The sequence below is a fragment of the Grampus griseus genome (genome assembly GCF_964374135.1).
Source record: "Grampus griseus genome assembly, chromosome: 12".
Lineage (NCBI taxonomy): Eukaryota > Metazoa > Chordata > Mammalia > Artiodactyla > Delphinidae > Grampus > Grampus griseus.
In genome coordinates this window covers 86,171,347-86,194,551 of record NC_139006.1, presented here as the reverse complement: position 1 = coordinate 86,194,551, position 23,205 = coordinate 86,171,347, and the positions used below count along the sequence as shown (strand labels likewise).

At 50.9% G+C, this 23,205-nt stretch overlaps 1 protein-coding gene across 3 annotated transcripts in view; it reads left to right on the top strand.

The window, feature by feature from the left end:
- The window catches only part of ZNF516 (zinc finger protein 516), a 113,407-nt gene that overhangs the window by 35,202 nt on the left and 55,000 nt on the right, over positions 1-23,205 (top strand). For all 3 annotated transcript variants that reach the window (XM_082668002.1, XM_082668004.1, XM_082668003.1), the window contains exon 2: positions 10,467-12,399. In XM_082668002.1, coding sequence (XP_082524128.1) covers positions 10,641-12,399 — 1,759 coding nt within the window. In that variant the 5' untranslated portion in view covers positions 10,467-10,640. The remainder of the gene's footprint in view (positions 1-10,466; positions 12,400-23,205) is intronic.

Genomic DNA, 23,205 nt, shown 5'->3' with positions numbered 1-23,205 from the left:
TGTTTTAAAAAAGAAATTGATGAGTCTTCATTTTCTCTGGCGTTCCCGAGTTTTCAGTGTTTCTGAATGAGTGGAAACGTTGGCTTTCATCATCTTCGTGCAGGATGGAAAAAGAGTGAAAGTAAAAACTTGTGCTTTTGTGGTTCCCGTACTGAATAGCAAGTGATTTTCTTCTAGTTTTGTAAAGCCCCTTGGTGACGACAGATTTCATGGAGCCGCCCAGTTTGGGGGAGATGCAGTTCTGAGCTTCTGGAAATGCGGCTCTTAATGGAAATGTTGACAAGATCATTAACTACGCCGGCAGTGCTGGCCCCTCCAGGAAGCTGGATTTACTGCCAGATCTCAGCTCTTTGTGGTGGACCCAGGGCTCCAGCAGGACACCTATCTGCAGAAAATTACAGAGCAAGCCCCTGTTCCTGTGATTTTTCTTTTTTTCAGAGCAAGCCCCTGCTCCTGTGACTCTTTTTCCCGGCTTTGTGAAGTTTCCTTTTGTAAGGACAAACAGATTGATAAGGCCACTACTTAATATGAGACTTAGGAACTAGTAAATAACAAGTGTCAGTAATGTATTCATTTTGGAGAGCCCGAGAAAACGCAAGTAAACGCAAGTAAAAAAAAATCTTCTTTTGAGGTTCAACAAAATCCATTGCCTGTATTTTCACGTGGATGCCTCTTCATTAAGTCTCCATCCTTGGGTTTTCCAGGATATGGAGTCGCACGCCCCCCGTTTGTTCTTGGCCTTTTCTGAATGTGAGCAAGAATTCTATTTGTGTGCTTTCCTTGTCCCCTGTAAGGTCGGATTTGACTACGAGGTTTTGTATTTTAGTAGGGACGTGTGGGCAGCTTATATATTAACGTTAATTTATATTTTCTTGAGCAAGTATCTCGGTATACTGCCCAGTGAATACATACGGGTTACTGTTTATACCGTGAGGAAATGTGCTTCTCTCTGGAGCTGAAGATGCCCTCTCTCTCTGCTCAACCAGGAATTTACTGGGTTTTTGACACATTGTGGTAAACAACTTCATCAAAGATAACCAACTTGTGGAATAACGGTTAGGTCCTCTCTGCATGTCTGCTATGTACGGAGCAATGATTCCAAAGCTGTGGTCTGAGGCACAGAATGGAAGCGAGTCTTGCTTTTAAATGATCGCGGAGTTTGCGCAATAAACCCTTATCATGGACGGCTAGTTACATTTGGGGACTCATGTTGGCACTCGCATTGATTTATCTGGGGGGCTAAATGATTGAAAGGAAACCTTTGTTTCGGAAGATGGACGTTTGTCACCACTGTGTCCGTGCTTTGTTCACATCACCTTGTGTCCTGAACGAAGCCTTTTTGAGGTTTACCTTTAAAATGAGTGCCTCTGGCAGAAAAGTCCAAGCACACTGTTCTCCGGCTGCTGGGAAACAGGTTTGCCGGGTCCACTTGAGCTTCCCCCATACTCTGGGACAGCGGGTTTGTGTCCTTCTGCCCAAGCGAGGGAGGCGGGGCGGACTCCCCCGTGAACGTTGCGATTCTGGTCGCTCGCGTTCGTTTCTCCTTATGAGATGGAAACGGGGTCTGCGCTATAATGGATTATTGATTGGCGCTGCCATCAGCGCCCTGGCTCTCCAGGCAGTGAATGCACCACTTCATGGGGCGGCTCGGACCCCGTCTGGGGACTATAAGCCTGGGACTGTTAATCTGGGGCAGATTGGCGAGTGGGGAGAGGAACTCCTCATTGTTGTGGAATTTCTCCCCATTTGTTCACAGAATGGGCTTTTTGTCTCCGCAGTAGATAAGCTTGTGCAGGATGTTAATGGTGCATTTTAATTCATGGCTCATAAGACCACAGTGTCACTGGGAAGGCCCGTTGCATTGTCTGCTGGAGGACAGACGGGCAGTATGTGAAACTGACGGCAGCACCCACGGGCCCTGCAGCCTCACTGCCTCACGGCCGCCCTCAGGAGGTCACTTCTTAAATTTTATGACCTGCCTTCTGGGGCCAGAATATCCTGTAAATATCTTGCGCCTTCCGCCTGCCCTGAGCTGTTTTCTTTGTAAGGGCGTCTTCCCCACAGCACCGATTCCCCACATTTCCCGAATTCTCCTGTTTCCCCCCCACCCGGGACAGTGGCCCCCCTGTGGGCTCAGCTCAGCTCCCATCCCTCTGACTCCCGGAAGCCCCCCTCTCCCCCGGTGACCAAGGGAGAGAGAAGGAGAGAGACCACAGGGCGTCAGGGAAGCCGAACTATCTCTTAGTATCGTGACGTGGTTAATTAATGAGCTAGAATTGAAGAGACATATTTGACAAACAGCACGCGCATCAGGCTTTGCTTCTGTCGACAGAAGGGCAGCAGACCCAGTGCGGGAAACGCCCCTTCCAGCTTTCCTGCAGCCCCTCGTGCCCCGCTGAGGTCTGCAGTCTCATCTGGGTGCCTTTAAAGAAACTTGCACAGTTGTTTTGTTATGCAGATTACTCTAAATATTAGAGGTTATTTCAAAAAAAATCAGCCTTCTGATTCCCTTTCCAGGATATGACTTCGACAGAACTGAATTCGATGGTTTTGAGGGAATCAGTACAAAACCGTTTGGCTTTTGCTTTGTGTTGGTTTACTCTACAGAGCAGAAAATGCCAAGATTTCCTGTACAGTCAGAGCGATGCTTACTGTGTAAAAATACAGGATGCTACCTTTTCCCCCTGACAACGCCACATTTAGTTGGTCAGAAAATGATCGTTTAAACTGGGGAAGATAAACGCTGGCAGCCTTACTGGAGTTTTGCCCTGGGACGCGATGGGGGGATCTCCCCGAGCACCCACATCTTCATGGCTGCTTCATTTTGGCTGTGATGGCTGACTTTGCACTGTCTGCACCAAGGCTGGGCCCCATGGAGCTCTGGGGAGATCCCTTGAATGTCCCCGGGGCAAGCCTCTGAAACACCAGCAAGCAACCTCTTAAAATACTGCTTTAATGTGGACCTTTTCATATTATTCAGATGATTTTTCTTTCTTTGACTTTCAAATACTAGAATTTAACAAAAGGTAATTTTCCCAAAGTGCATTCCTTAGAGACTTTTGAGCTTCCTGGGGGCCTGGAGAGGGGGAGGGGAGGGGAGGGATGGGGATGGGGGAGGGCCAACCGGGCTGCCCCAGAGCAGCTCTGCTTCCCATCGTGCTACTTACTGGAATTGCAAGTGGGAGTTATTTTTTAACTTCTGTGAAAAACATTCCAAACCCATAAAAATGGAAAGAGTAACTAATGAACGTCTATACACCCACCATCTAGCCCTAGCAGTTGTTAGCATTATGATATATCTGCCTTCTCCTCTCTTTTGTAAACCACCTCTAAAATATTTCATTACACATCTCCAAAAACTAAGAAAGTCTCCTGTGTTACAGACCTAACGAAAGTAATAGTAATTCTCAAATATGGTCTAATACCCAGTCTATATTAAAGCTGACTTTGTATGGAGTCTTGAGCTGGGACAGGTTTGAACTTGTGTGCTGTTCGTGGAATACTTTGTCATTGTATTAGACAACTTCTGTGGTGAACCTTTAGGGCCCAGTGAATACATACGGGTTACTATTTAGCCATTTCTAACATAGCTTCCTAAACTCTTATTTCCTCCTTTTGAGTTTATTAAACCAAACAGTGTCACTGCGAGTGACTAGGTATCTTTGGGTACTGCACTGACATCTCATTCATTTATTTAGCAATTATTAATTTATAAAAATACCTACCATATATTGGCCATTTGCTGTGTGCTCAACATTGCACCTTGCATGCATTACTTTAAATCTCACAAAAATACTGTAATATAGTTCTCATTACCATCATTTACATTTTTTTTTTAATTTATTATTATTTTTTGTGGTACGCGGCCTTCTCACTGCTGTGGCCTCTCCCGTTGTGGAGCACAGGCTCCGGACGCGCAGGCTCAGCGGCCATGGCTCACGGGCCCAGCCGCTCCGCGGCACGTGGGATCCTCCCGGACCGGGGCACGGACCCACGACCCCTGCATCGGCAGGCGGACTCTCAAACACTGTGCCACCAGGGAGGTCCCATCATTTACATTTTTAAAATGAAGAAATGGACTGGGAAACTGAGAGGTTGAGACACTTGCTCCCAGTCACACAGCTGATCCCAGGGAGTGGCAGAACCGAGTTTGGATCTCGGGTAGCCTGACCTCGGAGCTCACGGTCTGGACCACCTCTCCTGGTGCCGCTCCCTGCTTGGCCCTGCGCTGGTGTCAGGACTCAGTGGTACTTGGTGGGTCTGCCTTCACAGAGTAGGATGCCTCACACACGAGTGACCAGTTAAAGAAGCGGTAATAGAAGCATGTCCAGGCATGAGCTGGGATAGGGCCAAGGCTGGGGCATGGGGACCGTGCCTGACCCGGTCACAGGGCGAAGGGGGTCAGGAAGGGTCTCTTAGAAAGGCCACACCTGAGAAGGTGGACGGCGGGTGGGACCCGCATACCTGAGGGTTCCAAGGTGGGAGTGAACGCACATCCAGCTGGGGTGCGGGGCAGGTGCACAGCCATTGGCTGGGGGCCCAGGGACCCCAGCAGTACAGGGGTTCAGGGCCTTAGAAGCCCCCTCGGAGGAGTTCGGGCCTCATCTTCAGGGTGTGCAAAGCCTCTGAAAGGTTGAAGCCTCAAAGAGGTCGCCCAGCTCTGCATTTGGGAAGATGATCTTGGTTTGAGATGAAGGGGAGCGTGTGGATTCAAGTGTGAATCGGAGGTCCAGCCCACAGGATGATGGGGTTACCCCTGGGTGTGGGTGAAAGGGCTGGGGGTTGCTTTAAAGGCTAGTTGGGCCCACACCCACCTGGGTTTCCCTGGGGAGACCCGGCCACCCTTGGCCAGGGCAGGTCATCGCTTCCCTCCGTGCTCTGCTGCTGTCCTCTGTGTGGTTACGTGTTTCTTTCTGACGCCTGGGTCCCTCGAAGCCAAGACTGTTGCTTAGTTATCCGAGCCCTTAGGCCTCATGAGTGGCCTGGCGTCCAGTAGCTCTCAGAGATTGTGATGAAACCCTCGTTAACTCGCCCCACGACCGTGCCCTGGGGCTTCCACCGTGGGAGCCGTCACGGGAGGGCGTGCGGGACAATGATGGACTGTGGTCCCACGTGGGTTCTTACAGATCTGACAGCTTCGTCACAGGGCTTTTCCTTCTGGTGTGTGTCCTGGATCCCAGCCCTGCAGGGCTTGTTCTGAAAGGAGTTACTGTCGGCAGGTGGAGTTAACCGGGTCCTTGGAGCTGTTTCACAAGGTCACCAGGGATGCTGCAGGAAGTGACTTTTCTGCCTTCTGTTAGGTCCAAGACTCAGTTCCCAGGTCCTCACTTACAGAAGTGATTTATTTGTTGAAACCTTTACCCACAGATTAAATGTATCCCAAATCCAGTGAGTGTCAGCAGTCTTGAGAAAGTCAACTTTTTTCATTTGTGCTGTGCAGGCATGAAAACAAAGAATCAAAAAGGAAGAATCTCTCTAGGTATGGCAGTGCCCTTCCATATATGCATTTAGACCTGGTGCTTTATTTATTTATGCCCTCACGTGTTGATGTCTTAAAGTTTAGCTGCATATTTTATTTTCAAAAAGTTTATATTTTGCCCTCTTAAACCCCTCCCCCATCTCCATGATAATGCATTTTATGTTATGAATGCGGATTTATATTTTCTGTAATAAACATTTTACTTTTTCCTGTTGTTATAATTATTATCGTAAAATGATATAGGCAATATATATAAATATGTAATATGAAATTACCTAAATTTTTCAAAAAGAAACTTATTTCCAAAATTATGGAAGGCATTTTACAAAAGTAGCTTCAAACTGTTTGTCACGTCCCTGTGAGAGACACACACACACACACACACACACACACACACACACACAGGGAGAGATGCATTGGAAATCTATTTTAAAACCCTAATCCACAAGCCATTTTTATGCCTAAACAATTAAATTACAGGCTTGTCTGGCAAGTTCCCAATTACAGCCTTGGAAAAAGTTTGTAATATAATAACAACAAAACTGTGGTTCATTATGGGCAAGATATGATTCAAATGGGGCTGTGTTCTATGTGTGTATACACATGGGTCGTATGCCAGCTGAAACACACGTGTGGATTTTCTCTCCCCTCTACTTCCTAATATTTGTGTTGCCAGAAGACTTTCTTTAGTCGCTCTGGTCTAAGTAAAACGCTAGCATTTACTTACACGTTTTGTAAGGCTAGTTATCTTTAGGTTAACGTGTTTCAGGAGAAGTTGGAACACCAAGTCTCACTCGACGTGCGTCTGCCTGTGAGAATAAAATGGGGACAGCTCGGTACCGGAATGTATTTGGCTCAAACCAGGTAGTGTGACACTTTATCGCGGGGCAGTGTTTGGATGACCACCTCTCGCCACCAGAGACCCCAATCGATGTTGACAAACCGTCTGAGACCCCCCTGGCTCACAGAGGCTGGTGGGCTTTTTTTTTTTTTTTTGAAGGATAGCAGAGTCAGTGCTGTGGGTTATGGGGCTAATAAGGTTCCCCTAAGTCTTCTAACTGGGGCGGCTGCCCTGCTGCATTTTCACATTGGAAGTTCTGAGGACACCATCCTTGTTCTTTTGGGGAAAAGAATTTTTGTCTGCAGCTGAAAAGAATGATCACGAAGATCTGTTGATTTGGCCACTGACTAAGGAAAGCCAGTTGTGGGGAATTCCTTTTTGACTGTTTCTCTAAAGGTTTGCAAGAAACTTTGCCAGTCGACTGTGGGCTTCAGGAAGGGGGCCACTTAGTGGCCTCTTTCAAGTGGAGCCGGTTGTGTTGATGTTATGATTTCCTTCAGATAATGGTGTTTTGAGTTTAAGTGGTCATTACCCTTATGGTATTGTTCCATTTTCCCCCTCCAAATATTTTTAAGTTCTTTAAAAAGACATCTCCTGTCATCCTCACAGAGATTGACAGCAGAGCTCAGTGTTGAAAGATGGGGGTGGGCAGAGAAGCGGAGAAAAAAAGAGAAAGAAGAGCTGGTTGTGCTGATTCGTGGGCACCCTGAAGGCCGTTGCTTGAGAATTTTCCTGTAAATTGCAGGGCTCTGCTGCCTTTGTGAACTTTTAAGCAAGTTTTGCAGGAAGCCCGAATAAGAAATGAAAAGTATATTCTCTAGTGTTTGGGTTTCTTGAGGGGAAGTGTCTAGGCTTTGGCTGGGGGTTTGGGGGTGTTGGGGAATCAGAAATTTTACACATCAAGGCTGTCATGAGGATATGGGATGTGGATTTCTCTGGTAGCAAAGATGGCAGCGCTAAGCCTTTTTAAATGTGCAGAAGAGACTGAGGTCCCCCACGGGAAGAAGGGGGGCTGTGCTCACATCTGATCCTCTTTGCACTTTGCTCTGGCCTCGTTCAGCCGGGCTGCTACCTGGTAGTAGAAGCGAGGCCCCGTTGGGCAGGTGTTTTATTGTCCGTGGACTGTTCGCTCTGCACTGTGACTGGGGGTCTGAGTGGCACTCGGAGGAGGTGCCTTGCAAGGGGTTTTGGTGTCACACGGCTCCCTCATGTCCTTTCCTGACTCTCGGCACCTGACAGGTGAGGGCACGCCTGGGTGTGAAGGACACCTTCTGAAATTCACACGCTGGCAAAAGGGGGACGGGACTCCCGGGCTGGGCTCTGCGCCACACCTGGACGGCACGCAGGTGGGGTCTCTGTGCGGATCCCCAGCGCAGCTTCTTGGCTTCCAGAGCCCTTAACTTTCTACGGCTCCCAGCAGCACACCACATGGCAGGGAGAGTAGCAGAGAAGGAAGGGAAACCCACACAGAGTGCCTGCGGTTTTGTGATTTGAACAACTCTTCTCTCTTGACAATTTCATTTTATTTCCAGGAGCAATTTGTAGGTTGCCTTTTATGAACCTTAGCTAGCTGAGCATTCATGCTCCGGGAATCTTGTCTTCTTGGCGGGGTTTCCGATGTTTAATTCCCGTGAACTGGAGAAGTTCTGACATTTAACATCCTTTATGAACCAAGTTAGTGGTCCAGTGAAGTCTGTCACATTACTTAAGAGACACCAATTTCTGGTGTTGTAGTTGTTTTTTCCTCTGTAAATGTATTCTAGACGGTTCTTTAAACTCGGCAGATTTTTGTACCTAGATGAGGTCACTACGTTAAATGTAAATAGTATATTTCATTTATATTTTTATATATCAACTTCAACATTTGGGGGACTGAAATAAGCCCTGGGATGGCCCGGGAAGCATGCAAATCATTTGTCTTATAAAATCATCATGAATAATATGCAGGTCGTCTAAGACCAAAACAGCTTGAAAAAACAAATTAGCTTAAATTGTCATGAAGAAGCCTTCTTGTTCACCTCATTTGTTTATCCAAGTTTAGGGGAGATTTTGTTTATTTATTTTACTGGGAGTTTCCCGTCTCACTTCTCTCTCTCTCTCTCCTGGGGTGTGGGAGTGGCTCTGTACCCGTCGGTGTAAAGAGTAAGGAATATCTGAGCAGCTGTGCTTCCTGCTGCTTTCCAGAGTTTGTTGCTCAGACTGAGTTGGTTTCTTTAGGTGCCTGGGAAACTTGCTAGCATGAGGCTTTCTCGAAAGAAGTTTGAGAATACATCATCTAAATGAGATTTCTGCCTCTGGCGTGGGTCTCTGGGAGGAGGCATTTGGAGAACAGGAGTTGTGTTGTTTTTTCAGAAGGCGTCTGTCCCTCGTGGTGAGTGGAGGAATAGAGTGTCATCTATTGGAACCCCTGGGGATGTTTGGGTGACACCCTCCCGCCCCCTGCCTTCCACCGTCAGCATTCTTCTCTGAGTCTGCTCCGGGGAAAACACGGCAGGTCGGACCACCCAGAGCAAACAGCGCGTTGCTGCCTGGCTTCCTCTCTGAATAAACGATGTGCGTTGTACACTGTCTGCTTGACAACCAGAAACACATAGCTTCTTCACATTTTGTTGATTTTCAAACATGAGTTCTTAGTGTGCATGAGGTTGAAACTTTGTAAAAAATGTGGCTTCCTTTCTACATGTTATAGCTTTTTTAAAAAAGAACATCTGTCCATCTGGGTGCCTCTCTGTGCAAGTCTGGAGCCCCCAGGAGGGAGACCCTCAGAATCATTAACTCAGTTACTTCTGTTTAGAGATAAGAAGGATAAACAGACCGGGCCCCAGGGGCCTGTGTGCGCGGCTGTTCTCCCCAATGCCCCACCCCCGCTTGTTTTTTAAAAAAATTTTTCACTGAAGTATAGTTGAATTACAGTGTTGTGTTAATCACTGCTGTACAGCAAAGTGACTCAGTTATACATAAATATACCCATCAAAATACAGTTCAGAAAGACACTCTACCTCTCACATCCCTTCTGGACTGTTTTCTTTATTCTCCGTATCGCTGAGTCAGATGGAAAGTCCTGAGATAGCTGCTTGTCAGTGTGTACTGTCTTGGGCCTGTTTGGCGTTTACAGGCATCTGGGCTGGCTTCCCTGCAGCCCAGATCGTGGCCCTACCCGTGCCCGGCACAGCGCTGGGCAACCCCGTCCACTTCCCCTTCGCCTGTGCACAGGTGAGGGAGGCGCCCAGGTGTCTGGAGGAGCAGCCCCGGCCCCTCATTCTCCAGAGGGTGGATAAGCATAAGAGCGACAGTGACCCCACAGTGTGACCCCTGCTCCTGCTGGGCTCAGACCCCGCCTCCCATGTGAGGACCTGCCGGGGTCGGGAGGGTGTCTGCACTGGGGTGGGACTCGGCCCTGCGGCCAGTGCAGGAGAGAAGGGACAGGACCAGGTCGGGAAGGGCACGGTGAGGCCAGCCGACGGGTTTGGGCTTTATGTCGTGGTGGCAACGGCCCGGTGGTCACACACCCCTGGGAGTGGTGTCCGTCGGGGCGGCCACCGTGGGCCGCCAGGTGCTGGAGCAGCAGCTCAGGCCCAGCTCTGGAAGGACCGCAGGGTTCTGCTCCTGTCCTTCGTTGCCTCTCTTTCACTAAATCATCTGTGCTTCACCAAGATACAAAGATGCATTTGTAAAGCGCCTTTTCCGGCTGTGAACGCCCTCCTCGCAGCTCACGTGTCCTGCACGTGCCCCCGCGTTTTGCCATCCTCCGCCTGGCCTGGGTCTCTGTCCTTCATTCTCAGACGCGCTCCTGTCCCGTCGCCCATGTTCCGCACACTCCCACGAAGTCCCTCACCACAGTCTTTCCTTAAACACTGGATATCTTTGATAAAAAATTATTCTAGTGTGCAGTCATTTACAATGATTTATTTTAATGATTTAGCACACAATTATTATCAGTCATTAATTGTTTAATTACTGATTTTTTAAAGGGAAGCAGCTGCTCGTACGTCTGTTTAAACTTTCGTGGGTGCTTCCTTCCTTTAATTTGGACGGGATTGGTTTTCTGAAGGAGGAGCGTGCAGATCGCGGTCCGAGGATGTTACCGGGCCCCTATTTATGCGGTGAAACCTGGTTCCTAAGATCTCCGTGTCTTTTCTGTTCCAGGTGCTTGCTGCCCTCTGCCATGCTCTCCAGGTAAGACATGCCCCTCCGCGGGGCAGGCGGACTTCTGCAGCCGGCAAGCGGGAGGCTCGCCTGAACATGGAGAGATAAGACGCAGGCCCACGTGACCGAGCGCCGTGCCCCGCCCCCCCGGCCGGGCGAGCCCTCGTCGTCGAGATGGACCGCCCCCGAGAGGCCGAGACGGAGCTGAGAAGGGGCCCCAGCCCACCCAGGGCCAGCAGGAGCCCCGAGGCGGACGGCGACAAGGCGCTGAGCCACAGCTGCTGCATCTGCGGCAAGAGCTTCCCCTTCCAGAGCTCCTTGTCCCAGCACATGCGCAAGCATACAGGCGAGAAGCCCTACAAGTGTCCCTACTGCGACCACCGGGCTTCCCAGAAGGGCAACCTGAAGATCCACATCCGCGGCCACCGCACGGGGACTCTGATCCAGGGCCACGAGCCCGAGGCGGGCGAGACGCGCGTGTCCGAGGGCCTGGACGGCTGCGCCAGCCCCACGAAGAGCACCTCGGCCTGCAACAGGATCCTGAACGGCGCCACCCAGATGGACAGCGGCAAGATCCTGCTGAGGAGCAGCAAGAAGGAGGCGGAGGGGGCGGCGTGCGCGGCGGAGGAGGCCAAGGCGGCGGGGGCGGGGCAGTGCTCCTTCTGCAAGAGCAAGTTCGAGCGCAGGAAGGACCTGGAGCAGCACGTGCACCAGGCGCACAAGCCCTTCAAGTGCCGGCTGTGCAGCTACGTGACCCTGCGGGAGGAGTCCCTGCTCAGCCACATTGAGAAGGACCACATCACGGCCCAGGGGCCCCGCGGCGACGCCTTCGCAGAGAACGGCAAGCCTGAGCTGCCCCCTGGCGAGTTCCCCTGCGAGGTGTGCGGCCAGGCCTTCAGCCAGACCTGGTTCCTGAAGGCACACATGAAGAAGCACAGGGGCTCCTTCGACCATGGCTGCCACATCTGCGGCCGGAGATTCAAGGAGCCGTGGTTCCTGAAAAACCACATGAAGGCGCACGGCCCGAAGGCGGGAAGCAAGAACAGGCCCCGCGGCGAGCTGGACCCCATCGCCACCATCAACAACGTGGTGCAGGAGGAGGGGATTGTGGCCGGCCTGAGCCTCTACGAAGTCTGCACCAAGTGCGGGAACCTGTTTACGAACCTGGACAGCTTGAACGCGCACAACGCCATCCACCGCCGGGTGGAGGCCGGCCGGCCGCGGGCCCCGGTCGGGGAGGGCCCGGCGCCCGGCCCCGCCGACTCCCAGCAGCTCTTCCTTCAGTGCCTGAACCTGCGTCCGGCGGCCGGCGCGCCCGCCCGCGGGCAGGCCGGGCGGCGCGTGGCCGAGCTGGACCCGGTCAACAGCTACCAGGCCTGGCAGCTGGCCACGCGGGGCAGGGTGGCCGAGCCGGCCGAGTACCTCAAGTACGCGGCGTGGGACGAGGCGCTGGCTGGGGACGTGGCCTTCGACAAGGAGCGGCGCGAGTTCATCCTGGTGAGCCAGGAGAAGCGCAAGCGCGAGCCCGAGCCCGGCGCGCAGGGGCCCCCGCGCAAGAGGGCGGGAGCGCCCGGGGACCCCGCGCCCGGGCCCCCGGACCCCCGGCCGGCCGCGCGCCCCAGCCGCCGCGCCGCCGCCCCCGCCGGCCACGGCAAGTCGTCGGAGTGCTTCGAGTGCGGCAAGATCTTCCGCACGTACCACCAGATGGTGTTGCACTCGCGGGTGCACCGCCGCGCGCGCCGCGACCGTGACCGCGACGGCCCCGGGGACCGCGCGCCCCGCGCCCGCTGCGGCTCGCTCAGCGAGGGCGACTCGGCCTCGCAGCCCAGCAGCCCCGGCTCGGCCTGCGCCGCCGCCGACTCCCCGGGCTCCGGCCTGGCCGACGAGGCCGCCTACGAGAGCGGAGAGGAGGGGGCGGCCCACCCTGCACCAGGTGAGCGCGTGCGCCTGGGTGGTCCAGGCGCGGGTAAGGTGGGCTCGGGTGGTCCCGGTCCCGGTAGCCCTGTGCCTGGGTCGCCTTTGCCCGGGTATCCCACGTCCAGCTGGCTTGGGCTCAGGTAGCCCTGTGTTTGTGGTCGCCCCGTAGCTACGTGGCCCAGGTCCAGGAAGCCCTTGCCCGGGTAGCTCACGCTCAGGTGGTCCAGGCTCAGGGAGCTCTGTGCCCGATGGCTCTGAGCCGGGGAAGTCCAGGCCCAGTAGACCGCTGCCGGGTGGCCCAGGCCAGGTGGTCCTGGTTCGCCCATCAGCCATGCCCAGGTAGTTGAGGCTCAGGTAGCCCTGTCCCCGGGTGACCCAGGTCCAGCTAACCCTTGCTCAGGATCTCATGGTCAGGGAATCTGGGCTCAATTAGCCCTGCCGCCAGGTGACCCGACTCCCTGGTTTCCCAGGCCCACATAGTCTTGGTGCTCAGGTAGCCTCCTATGTAGGTGGCCCTACAGCCAGGTAACCCTGTGCTTGGTGCCTTTTCCCAGGCGTCCCAGGCTCTGGTAGACTTGTACTCAGGAAGTCTGCGCCCAGTGTCAGTTCCACTTGAGGCTCCCGTTTGATGACTGCCCATAGTGTTTGCATAAATTCACACCTTTGGCTATGTAGGTGATGGTCTCTCTGGGGCATCAGACATTTCTGAACAAAGAACAGGTGATGGACCCCCTCCAAGATGTGCCCTTCTTTCCTCGCCGTCAGCTGGGCACACGTGCTTTCCTTGCCGCTCTCCTTGCACCAGACAGCCGAGTGAAAGAGGAACTTGGGATTGTGTGCAGTCATAATTAATCTTCTCAGCTTCGAGTAACCCTGTGGGTTTAGAGATGGCTAATTGGAACCAGATTACGTTCCAAACTGCAGCTATGTAAATATTTAAAGATGCTTGGCCAACTTTATTTTCATCATTTTCCTATTTTTTAAAAGAAAATTTTAAACATTTTGATATTTTCTTCATAATTTTTTTGTTTTGGGTAATTCTTTTAAGTGTAAGGTGATGTTTCAGTTACAGACTTGTAACTTTCTCTGTCTAGCCAGGAATGGTTTTCTCTTCTCCCTGAAAATTGGTTAATGGATGTTGCTTTTACTGAAAGGTCAGAGGCAATAGCTATCCGAGTGCTTCAGCTGGGCTTTTTATATTCTGTAGTGAGGAAGACTGCCCCTGTGCATGTCTTAAAAAACTCCACAAACATATGTCATCTTTCCCTTATTAAAGATTTAGCCAGTTGTCCTGAACAGAGTTTAATTATTCCAGGTCTATACAACGTTTTGTGTGAGCATCTGATACACTTAAGTATATGTGGAGTCAGTAAAAGTGTAGAGAAAAGTTGTTTCTTTGCTTCTATAAGGGCAATCGATCTATGCTGAATCTGCACATGTGTGTATGTAGGCAAATGAAAATAACACGTTTTTAAAAATAATTTTAATTTATTTTTGGCTACGTTGGGTCTTCGCTGCTGCTCACGGGCTTTCTCTAGTTGTGGCTCGCGGGCTCTAGCGCGCAGGCTCAGTAGCTGTGGCGCACGGGCTTAGTTGCTCCGCGGCATGTGGATCTTCCTGGATCAGGGCTTGAATCTCTGTCCCCTGCATTGGCAGGTGGATTCTTAACCACTGCACCACCCTTTTTTTATTAATTTATTTATTTTTGGCTGCGTTGGGTCTTCGTTGCTGCTCACGGGCTTTCTCTAGTTGCGGCGAGCGGGGGCTCGTATCTTGCATTTCGTTTCTTAGTCGTTTACCTGTGGGAAAGGAGCAGTGCAATATACCGTTCTCTGCAAATGCGGTGCTAGTTCTGTGAGCTTTTTTGGGTTCTTCTAGCAGCTTGTCACGTAAGATGTGGGGAACCCAATTGTGACCCCCTGGGTGGCATTTTGGAAGATTAATTTTTGTTTTTCCTTTTAAAAAATGTTGACAACTATGGATTTTACTGGTCACATTCCAGTTGTACTATGGCTACTTTTTGGAGGACATTGGAAATATTAAAGCTGCCAATGATTGTTTTCCTACTTTGAGGACAAATATTTTTAATATTTGGAAAAGCTGTCCTTGCCCGCATCTATCATGATGGCAGGTAAATGGTTAGTAATAAGCTAATTCAGTAGTGCTTCTAATGTCACTGTGTGGGAAAGATCAAATTACGTTCACCGTAAGTTGGCATTTACTCTTTCTGTTCCTTCTCAGGTTCATTAAATTTTAGAGATTATCATTTACTTTTTAATGAGATTGTATCTCTTTTCTCTGTATTAATCAACTTTTTGAGAAATGTGAGATCTCAGGTGATTCCATAACAAGATTATATATGGTGTGGATGTAACGAGTTGACAACAGAATATCGTAGCTTATTGAGAGACTAGAAAAAGAAATTTATGGCATGACAGTGGCGTAAAATGTTGAAGCACATTGTAGGTCTGCACGGGTCACTTTTTGTAGCCCCAAAGGACAGTAGCTTTCCTCCTGAAAACACAAACGTTATATCATGGCAGGCCTTTAGCTCTAGCTGGCATTAAATCGCTGCTTCATGGATGCCCCGTAAGGTGAGAGATGTGTTATATGGATTTAATACTCACAGAGCAGTCTCGTTAGCAGGGATGGGCGAGGCCTTGGAAGCAGTTACTTTGCAAGAGCAAATGGGTACGTTGAATCCTCTATTTTGATCTGCAGTGAGCCTTGCTCTCGTTAAAAAATGCATTCAGCTTTGGAAAATACTTGCCTTTCTTGTCACTAAAAGATGATTTAGATCTTTAAACAGTGACATGACTCTAATAAATTCTCAGAACCTTGGTGGGATGACCGGTTAAAATGACGAGAGGAAACATGTAGAAATTGAGGGACGGAAGAGCATACTCATTCTCAGAGGAATGAATCCCGCTACTTCTAGTAGCAAAGTTGACATTAGAGTTCAGATCGTTGTGCCCCTTCCAGTAAATCCCCCATTGTGCCATAGTTTCCCCACAGATTTTTGACGTCCAGGCGTGGGTTTGAATGCCGCTCCTGGATCTAGAGACCATTTGCATTATCAGGTTAATTGAAAGAAACTTGCTTTTTCATGAAATAGTCTTTGTCGAGTGTTGCGTCTACTCCTTTCGAAAGCTCTGATCGTCCCATTACCTTTATTTCCACGTAAGACCGGCTCCCAGCAGCCCTCATTACAGACTTAAAATAGTCTAAGAGCAAAGTTATGAATAAAATCCAATAATTTACAATGTGTTACGGAGCTAGATTTCAATCTTTATTGAGAAAGTGACGTGGCACTGATAGAAAGGACCCTTTTGGAGTTCACAAAAATTAATCCTTTTAATTAAGAGGAGCACTGAAAGGGCATTTAGTTGAAATTTAGAAAAATTAACATTTTCAAACAAAGCAGGGTCATGGTGCTCAGAATTTATTACTGAAGACGGGTCAACGGGCCAAAGCGCAATTCTGCTTATAAAGCGTTAGGATGACTTAGGAGTGGTAGAAGCCGGCTGACTGTGTCTCAGAGGACTCTCTGCATCAAGTCCCTGTACTCTAAGACGTGGTGCCCTTGGGAGAAGCCCTGCCTGGTGCTGGGGGCCTTGCCTTGACGCAGAACCCATTCCTACTGTTTATCTGCATATATGCTGTTTCGGCTAAAAGTTAGGTGACTACCCCGGGTATTTTTTTAATTGAAGTATAATCGTTTTACAATGTTATATTAGTTTTAGGTGTACGACACAGTGATTCAGTGTTTTTATAGATTATACTTCATTTAAAGTTGTTACAGAATAATGGCTGTTTCCCTGTGTTGTATAGTATATCCTTGGTTTTGACTATTTTTTGTTATTCTGATTTCTATCGCATCAAGCGTATTGTCTGTTGAGCCCACCCTCTCTCTATATCTTTGGATACTGATTGTAACTTAATTGATAGTAAAACCCCAAGTTTTGAAATTGCAATATTTGACTTTTTTTTTTTTTTTGCGGTACGCGGGCCTCTCACCGCTGTGGCCTCTCCCGTTGCGGAGCACAGGCTCCGGACGCGCAGGCTCAGCGGCCATGGCTCACGGGCCCAGCCGCTCCGCGGCATGTGGGATCTTCCCGGACCGGGGCACGAACCCGTGTCCCCTGCATCGGCAGGCGGACTCTCAACCACTGCGCCACCAGGGAAGCCCTGTTTTATTGTTTTTGACTGACAAACCCTATGGCTCAACCTAATAGAATAAAACGTTCTTAGAGCAAGCGCTGTAGTGTTGCGTGTAGTTGGAAGAAGTAAGGAGAGAGTTTTCGTAATTTAAAAATATAGTCAAGGGAAGAAAAGACAGTTAGAAGGAAGACATGGATTTATTTCAGAAAGCCTCCACTTTCTCATATCTCTCCACTTGCTGCCACCAGGCCACAGTCTCGGACGTTAGAGCTCATCTTCTTTCTGTCGTCATTGCAAGAAGAGCCACAGTGTTTTGATTATATAAAATATTAGTTGAGCACGTGCTCTGAGACTGACCGACAGTCCACGTTTGTGTGCGGCGGGTCAGGCTGTGGTCATGCAGCTCTCCAAAAGGTTAACCGGCCAATCTTATTATTTTTTTTTTGATAGGCCGTGGACGGTCATCAGAACAGCTTAGGGAGGAAATGTTACACGTCCTCCCATTGAAGCAGGATTTAGGGGGAATCAGGGACAAAGGTCAGAGTGTGGAGTGTGAGGTGGGCCTGGGAGGGGTGTTCGCAGTGGCGGCCGGGCCTGCTGGGACGGGAGGCTTTTATTGTTGCTTATTCTTAGCGTTTACTTTGCGATCGAGCAGGAGCTCCAAGGGGACGGATTCTTCCCACCGTCCTTTTGGTGCAGGGCGAGCATGTTCTGAGCAGGGAAGCTGGGACCTGTTTGCAGCCCCGCCTGGTTCCCATCTCCAATGCTCAGTGATGGGGAAGGACTTTTATCTTAACACAGGGCTTCATCCATGCCTCCCCCCCCCCCCCACCGCCCGAGAGGCTAAAAATGACACCACAAAGAACGAGGAGTAGGAGACCAAGGAGGAGAGAACATGAATAAAGTGAGAGGATGGGAAATAGAATCCGTGTAACTGGGGGAAAGCAGCAGGCACATCTGGGAACAACCCTGTACAATTACAAACCCTGTGATCCTGAGCGGTGTCAGTCCTACGTGGTACCGGGGCCCCCCACTGAACAGGAGCCTTCGGAATTGGTACAGGTGAAATCAGGCGGTCAGCTCTCCTCGGACACCGTTCAGTCCAGCTCGCCGGGCCCAGTTTCCTAATCACACAGGCATCTTGAGCGATACCTAATAAATATCCGTACGCAGGCTGGTCGGCCACTCTGGAAGTGCCCCGGCCGTGGTGATGCTGGCGCAGGTGCCAGGCCACAGAGCTTGGGATGCTCTCTGCCATGTGCCAGCCAGCGGCTGGAGCACAGCACCAGGGTGGGGACCGGTGACAAGGAGAATCCGGACAGCAGAGGTGGAGATCAAGGAAGAGCTGGTTGATTCCAGATTACAGAAGAGGGACCGTAAACGGCAGACGGATGCCTTTCAGCCAGATGTGAGGGTGACACCACCCTTAGTGTTTTCTACTGTCCTGAACATCGAGGAGTTGACTTAGTTGGGAATAAAGTGAGACTTGAAAACCCTCCTATTAAATTCTTATTCAGTAGGAAAGTGCAGTGGATTCTTTACGAAAAGTATCCAGGTGCACTTGACAGCCGACGGCAGAGCGCCCTGTGGTTTAGTCAGCATCTTAGTAACCGGAAGCGTCTCCGTCAGCACGCGCACGGAGACGACGGTAATTATTCACTGGCCCCGTGGTCCCCTGATATGCCTCCGAATTATCCAGGGAGATTGCGTTATGATGAGAATAGTGCCTTAGAGGTGTGCTTACTACATTCTGGTTCTTCAGACGTTGGTCGTCTGTGCCTGGCGTGCACGTTCAAATTTGCTGGAACACAGCGCTGCATCCCCGACCTTCCAGAAGGAACTTATTATGCTGTGAAACGCGTGAGACTCTGGAGATTATATTCCGGATTTTCTTCCTGACGCTGAGACAGACACGTGGGATGCACGGTCCTCAGCGTCGTTAAGCAGACACCACGCAGACCCTTTTGTTTGTTAGCAAAGTTCCAACGCTTGATTCGTTGTCTCTCTGTCTCCATCTCTCTCTTTCACACAAGGTAGAATCGTAGAATTTTAGAGCTGGGAATGGTCTGCCCCCCCATTTTAACAGAGAGGAAACCAAGGCATAGGGGGAGTCACTGTAATTTGCCCAGAGCCTCCAGGTGTGTCTGTTGCCCGAGGACAGCATGGTGGTGGGAGGCACGTGAGCGGGGTCGCCTAGGTTACGGTTCTCCTTTCGCACGAAGTAGCTGTGTGTCTTCAGTCCTCAACCCCTGGGTGTCTGGCTTCCTGGGTGGCACTATGGGGGCTGGGATCGCCACCAGCAGGGCTGTTGCCACCGTGTCCCTGTTAGGTGCCCGGCATGGCCTGGACATCCTGTCCACGCGGCTCTTGTTGGTACAAGAGTTAGAACCAGAATCAGGGTCCACAGGGTCCGTCTCCCAGCCTAGGAGAGGGTGTGTGTCCTGGCTGGTCACTTGAGGGGCAGAAGCGTGTGGTCCCAGGATGGCTCAGGCCCCGTCCAGGGCTCCAGATCCCCAGTCTCCACTCCCACCCACCCTGGGGGCGACGGAGATGGAGGTAGCCCTGCCGAGCTCTGTGGAAGCCCGTGCTTGGCAGTGTGGGGTGCCGGCTTCACCCTGTCACCAGGAGGCTGCCTGCCTGCGGTAAATATCGAGTGGGTGCTGTCTGAAGGCAAAATTCACGATGTTCCTGGAGTCCAGGAAAAATGCCTGCACTGTGTTTACAGAGTTTTATTTGATGTGCCTGCTTTTCAGTCTTTTCCATCTCTGCTTCACATCCTAAATTCTGTTATTTCTGTCCTGTTGCCCCGCTGGACTTAGTTTTCCCCAGTCTGCGGTATGGGTGATGCTGGCTACGATTTTCCGCTCTTTCCCTGTGGTTCACATGTCAGGAAGAGGAGCTTGGTCTCCTCTAGTTCAGACAGGCGTTTGTGACCTCTCGTGTGAAGCATGAGAGCCCTCTTGGTAGATGTGACCCATCAGTGGTGAGTAGAAACAACGGAATTTGGGTCTCTCACCCCAGTCCCCTGAGGTGTGGCCTTCCATGTGGAGAGGTGGGTTGAACTGATTTTGCTTCTGAACCATCAGGTGCTGATCAGTGGGGGTGTGTCCCGGGCAGCTCTGCAGGGGGATGACCTGGGCTTTGGAAGTGAGGTTCACACCTGCTGAGCCGGGGTGTCACCCCCGAGACGGTGCCTTGTCCCTGCTGTTGTAGACACGTCATTCTAGCCAGCACTGACGCCCCTGCCCGTGTTTGTGATCAGAAGCGTGATCATAATGTTTGTCTGGACCTGTGGTGGGGCACACCTGACGGCACCCCTGCTTCCTGCCGTTGGTTGAAAGTGCACAGGTGGCTGATCTGCTCAGCCCTTTGATGCTGTCATTGCAAGCAGAGGAGTTCCCGCTCGTGACACTGGCTTCCTGGGACCACAGCCGTGGCCCTGACCTTCCTCCCCGTCTCCCCCGCTGCACCTTCTCTGCGCCCCGAATGCCCTGCCCAGAGCTCCCCACTCACCCTCTGGGGGCCCGAGCAGCCCGTTTCCCCGGCGAGCACATTGGAGGCTGGAAGTCCCTCCCGCCCGGACTCTCACTTCCAACCCTGAGCCACTGTGTTCCTGGAATTGCCGCGTCTCTGCAGTCTCGTGGCGTCGGCCTCGTGCCTCACACGGTGGGCACGTCCCTCTCCTGGAACTGTGCTCTCGGTGGGCAGGGCCCAGGTGTTCGTCCTGGCGCCCCGCAGTGATCTTGACTGCGCAGTGGCCCGCAGCCCCACCGGGAGGGGTCGGTTAGGTCCATCCTCCGTCCGCGGTGAACTCCCAGGAGAGGTATGGTGTGTTCCGGGGAGGGGCTGAGCCCTGGGGCAGCGGGGATGCTCACCAAGTTGTCTAGTCGCCACGTGTCCGTAACAGTGGCAACGACTAGTAATAGTAGCCATGGATTAACCAACAGTATTTAACATGAACTTCTTGTGATCCTGCAAAGTTTTTAAGTTGAAAGAGCCGCTTCAACATGAAATAATATCGTGGCCTTTTTGGATGGGCTGGAGCTAGTTATGTTTGGGGTGATTTTTGGCGAGTTTGGTATTCTGCAAGGAGCCTTTCTCACGACTTCTGATCCTGCGTGTTTCCTGTGGGCGCCGTGATTGGGGTCTGCGTCCCGGGCTCTTTGTGAACCTTTATCACCGGAGGAGCAGAAGCGGGCTCAGCGTTTGCAATGCTGGACGGCCGAGTGCGCGGCAGCTGGTGTGCGTGCGGTCAGCTCTGACCCCGCTCGCGGTCATGGCTGGCTTCCCAGGATGTGGTGACTCAGGTCCCCGAGGGTTTCCCACCTCACTGCCAGGGTCCCCGTGCCTGGTGGCCGTATAAGGATCGGGAGCTGGACGCCTCGCCCACCCGACCGCCCTGGGGCTCAGGGTCCGCGTGCCACACGTGCGCTTGGGCTGATCCCTGACCCGGGCTGGGGCTGTGACTGGAGGGTGGGCCTGGTGCGCAGTCAGTGGCGGACACAGCTTTGGCGCTCGAGGGCCCAAGACCGAGGCAGAGCGGGGACCTGCGGACTGTCTAGGGATGGTGTGGGGCGCTGGGACTTGGAGCCCTTGGGCGAGTCCTTGGTGTCTTTCCAGGGGAGTCCTCGGTGTGCAGATACTGAGAAGCTGCAGAGGCCCTGTGCCCTCGCCCCCAGCCCTGGGGTCTTTCCTGCTGAGACAAGCATCCCTTTCCTGCTCCTGCCTTGGCCCAGCCCACGGGGAGTCTGAAGTTCACAGTCAGTGCCCGTGACCTCGGAAGCAGCCCCGCCCAGAGCTCAGGCGGCCTCTTCTTTCAGGATGTACCGTCCTTCCCGTGGCACATTCCGGCTCAGCCAGCTCTGTACCGTGGGCGCTATCCATTTGTATCATCCGTGGTCTGCGTGTTCATTGTGGGTACAGTGAATCATTTAGTTAGCTGAGATTCTCTTTTCTCAAGCATTTAGGTTTTATTCGGTAAGTGTTTTTGTTGTGTACGTGTCTCTGGCACACGTTCTTAATTTTTTCGTTTGTAAGTTTGTTTTTTTTTAAGTTCTTAATTTCCTGTGTGCCTGACCTATTCTGAGGCTGGTTTTTCATGAAACCTTCGTAGGCTACTGATCTGATCCAGTATTTGCCTACACGGTTTGTCTAAGCCTTTGCGTATTAAAACAGATTGTGGTTTCAGATCTATATTTTACTAGAATTGAAAAAGCTGGGGATAGTCTTCTCTGGATTAAAGATTAGAAGGTCCCACCTTCATTACTGGAATTTTACCGGTCTGTGTGTGCGGTCAGTGTAGTCGCATCCGCTTAAAGGATGCCTTGTCTTCTGTTTTATTTACAAAGGCAGCCACTGATTTGAGAGAAGTTTTTTCACAGATTAGTAAGACATTTGGGCTGACTCTGGCTGCCAAATATGTTCCCCTAACAATGTGTGAGATCTGAGTATTACTCATGTTCTTTTTGAGAACTCCAGAATAATTACTTTCAGCACTGTGACTAAACTGTATTCCGGTTTTACTATGACTACTCTGTTCACGTAATAACCTGATTGGTTACTGAAGTATATCATTTAAAATGATAACCCAGCGGTACCCTCTGATGCCCGGTTGGTCATCCTATAGAAAATGCCGCGTGTGCCTAAACCTGATCTCTGAAACCTGCTGGGGAATGGCAGCTTCCTCCAAAATCACGAAGTCGTGTTGTTCCTGCAGACAGTAATCCAGTGATTGAAGAGTCTGTCAGTGGACTGGCCCGTTGGAGAACACCATTTTTGACGTTGGAAAGATGGTCAGTTTCCCAGTCTGACTCCTAGGTACCGTAATTGCTTTGATTGAAAACTTGTCTATGATGTTCTTGGTTTTTTAAAATTGATTTCTGTAGAATTCATGAGATATGATTGATACAGATTAATCCAGTATTGGACTTGAAATGCATAGTAATGGGGTGGAGTGAACATTTTCATCTTTAAGAAATACGATTTGGGGCTGTTTTCTCAGAAATGATGAAATTTGGTAGGGCATGGCCATGAGGTTGAAAACAGGCATTAAACCCTTAAAAGCTGTTTTTCTTGTAAAGCTCCTTGGCTGACAGAGGAGTGTCATTACTAGCCTTACAGTGCAGTTAAAATGTGGCACTGGGGAGGTGACTTACAGAGTTCCTGAATTCCAGGTGTGAAGAAAGGGATTGCAAAGTCCTGACTTGGGAAATTTTGGAAACTCTGAACACGAGGTTCTGGACAGGTTGTGTGTCAACACCAACGAGAGAAAAGAGTCTCTGCAGTTTCCATGGTGACAGCCTGCTCACAAGTCAGAAACCAATTCTTGATATGTTTTGAAACCCCGGTTACAAAAGGGCATCGTGCTTGAAAGTTAGCTGGGAAGAGATGAAATCGCTTACACGGAGCTGCCCGGTGAGCTGGACAGCACTGGGCAGACGTGATTCTTGGATCCCTTTTAAATGTCCACATTTCTTTTCTGTTCTGGGTCCGAATTTCTTGGGTTTTCCTTCTTGTGTTGAAGATCTTTTCCTCTGAGTTTAAAGGTCTGGTGTATGGGGGGTGTAGTACAAGTTCGTAGAAGTTTTTGGAGCAGTGCCGCATCTGGGAGCCTCCCAGAGCAGGTGCACAGGGCAGGTGAGGGGCCTTCTTTCCTTCCCGC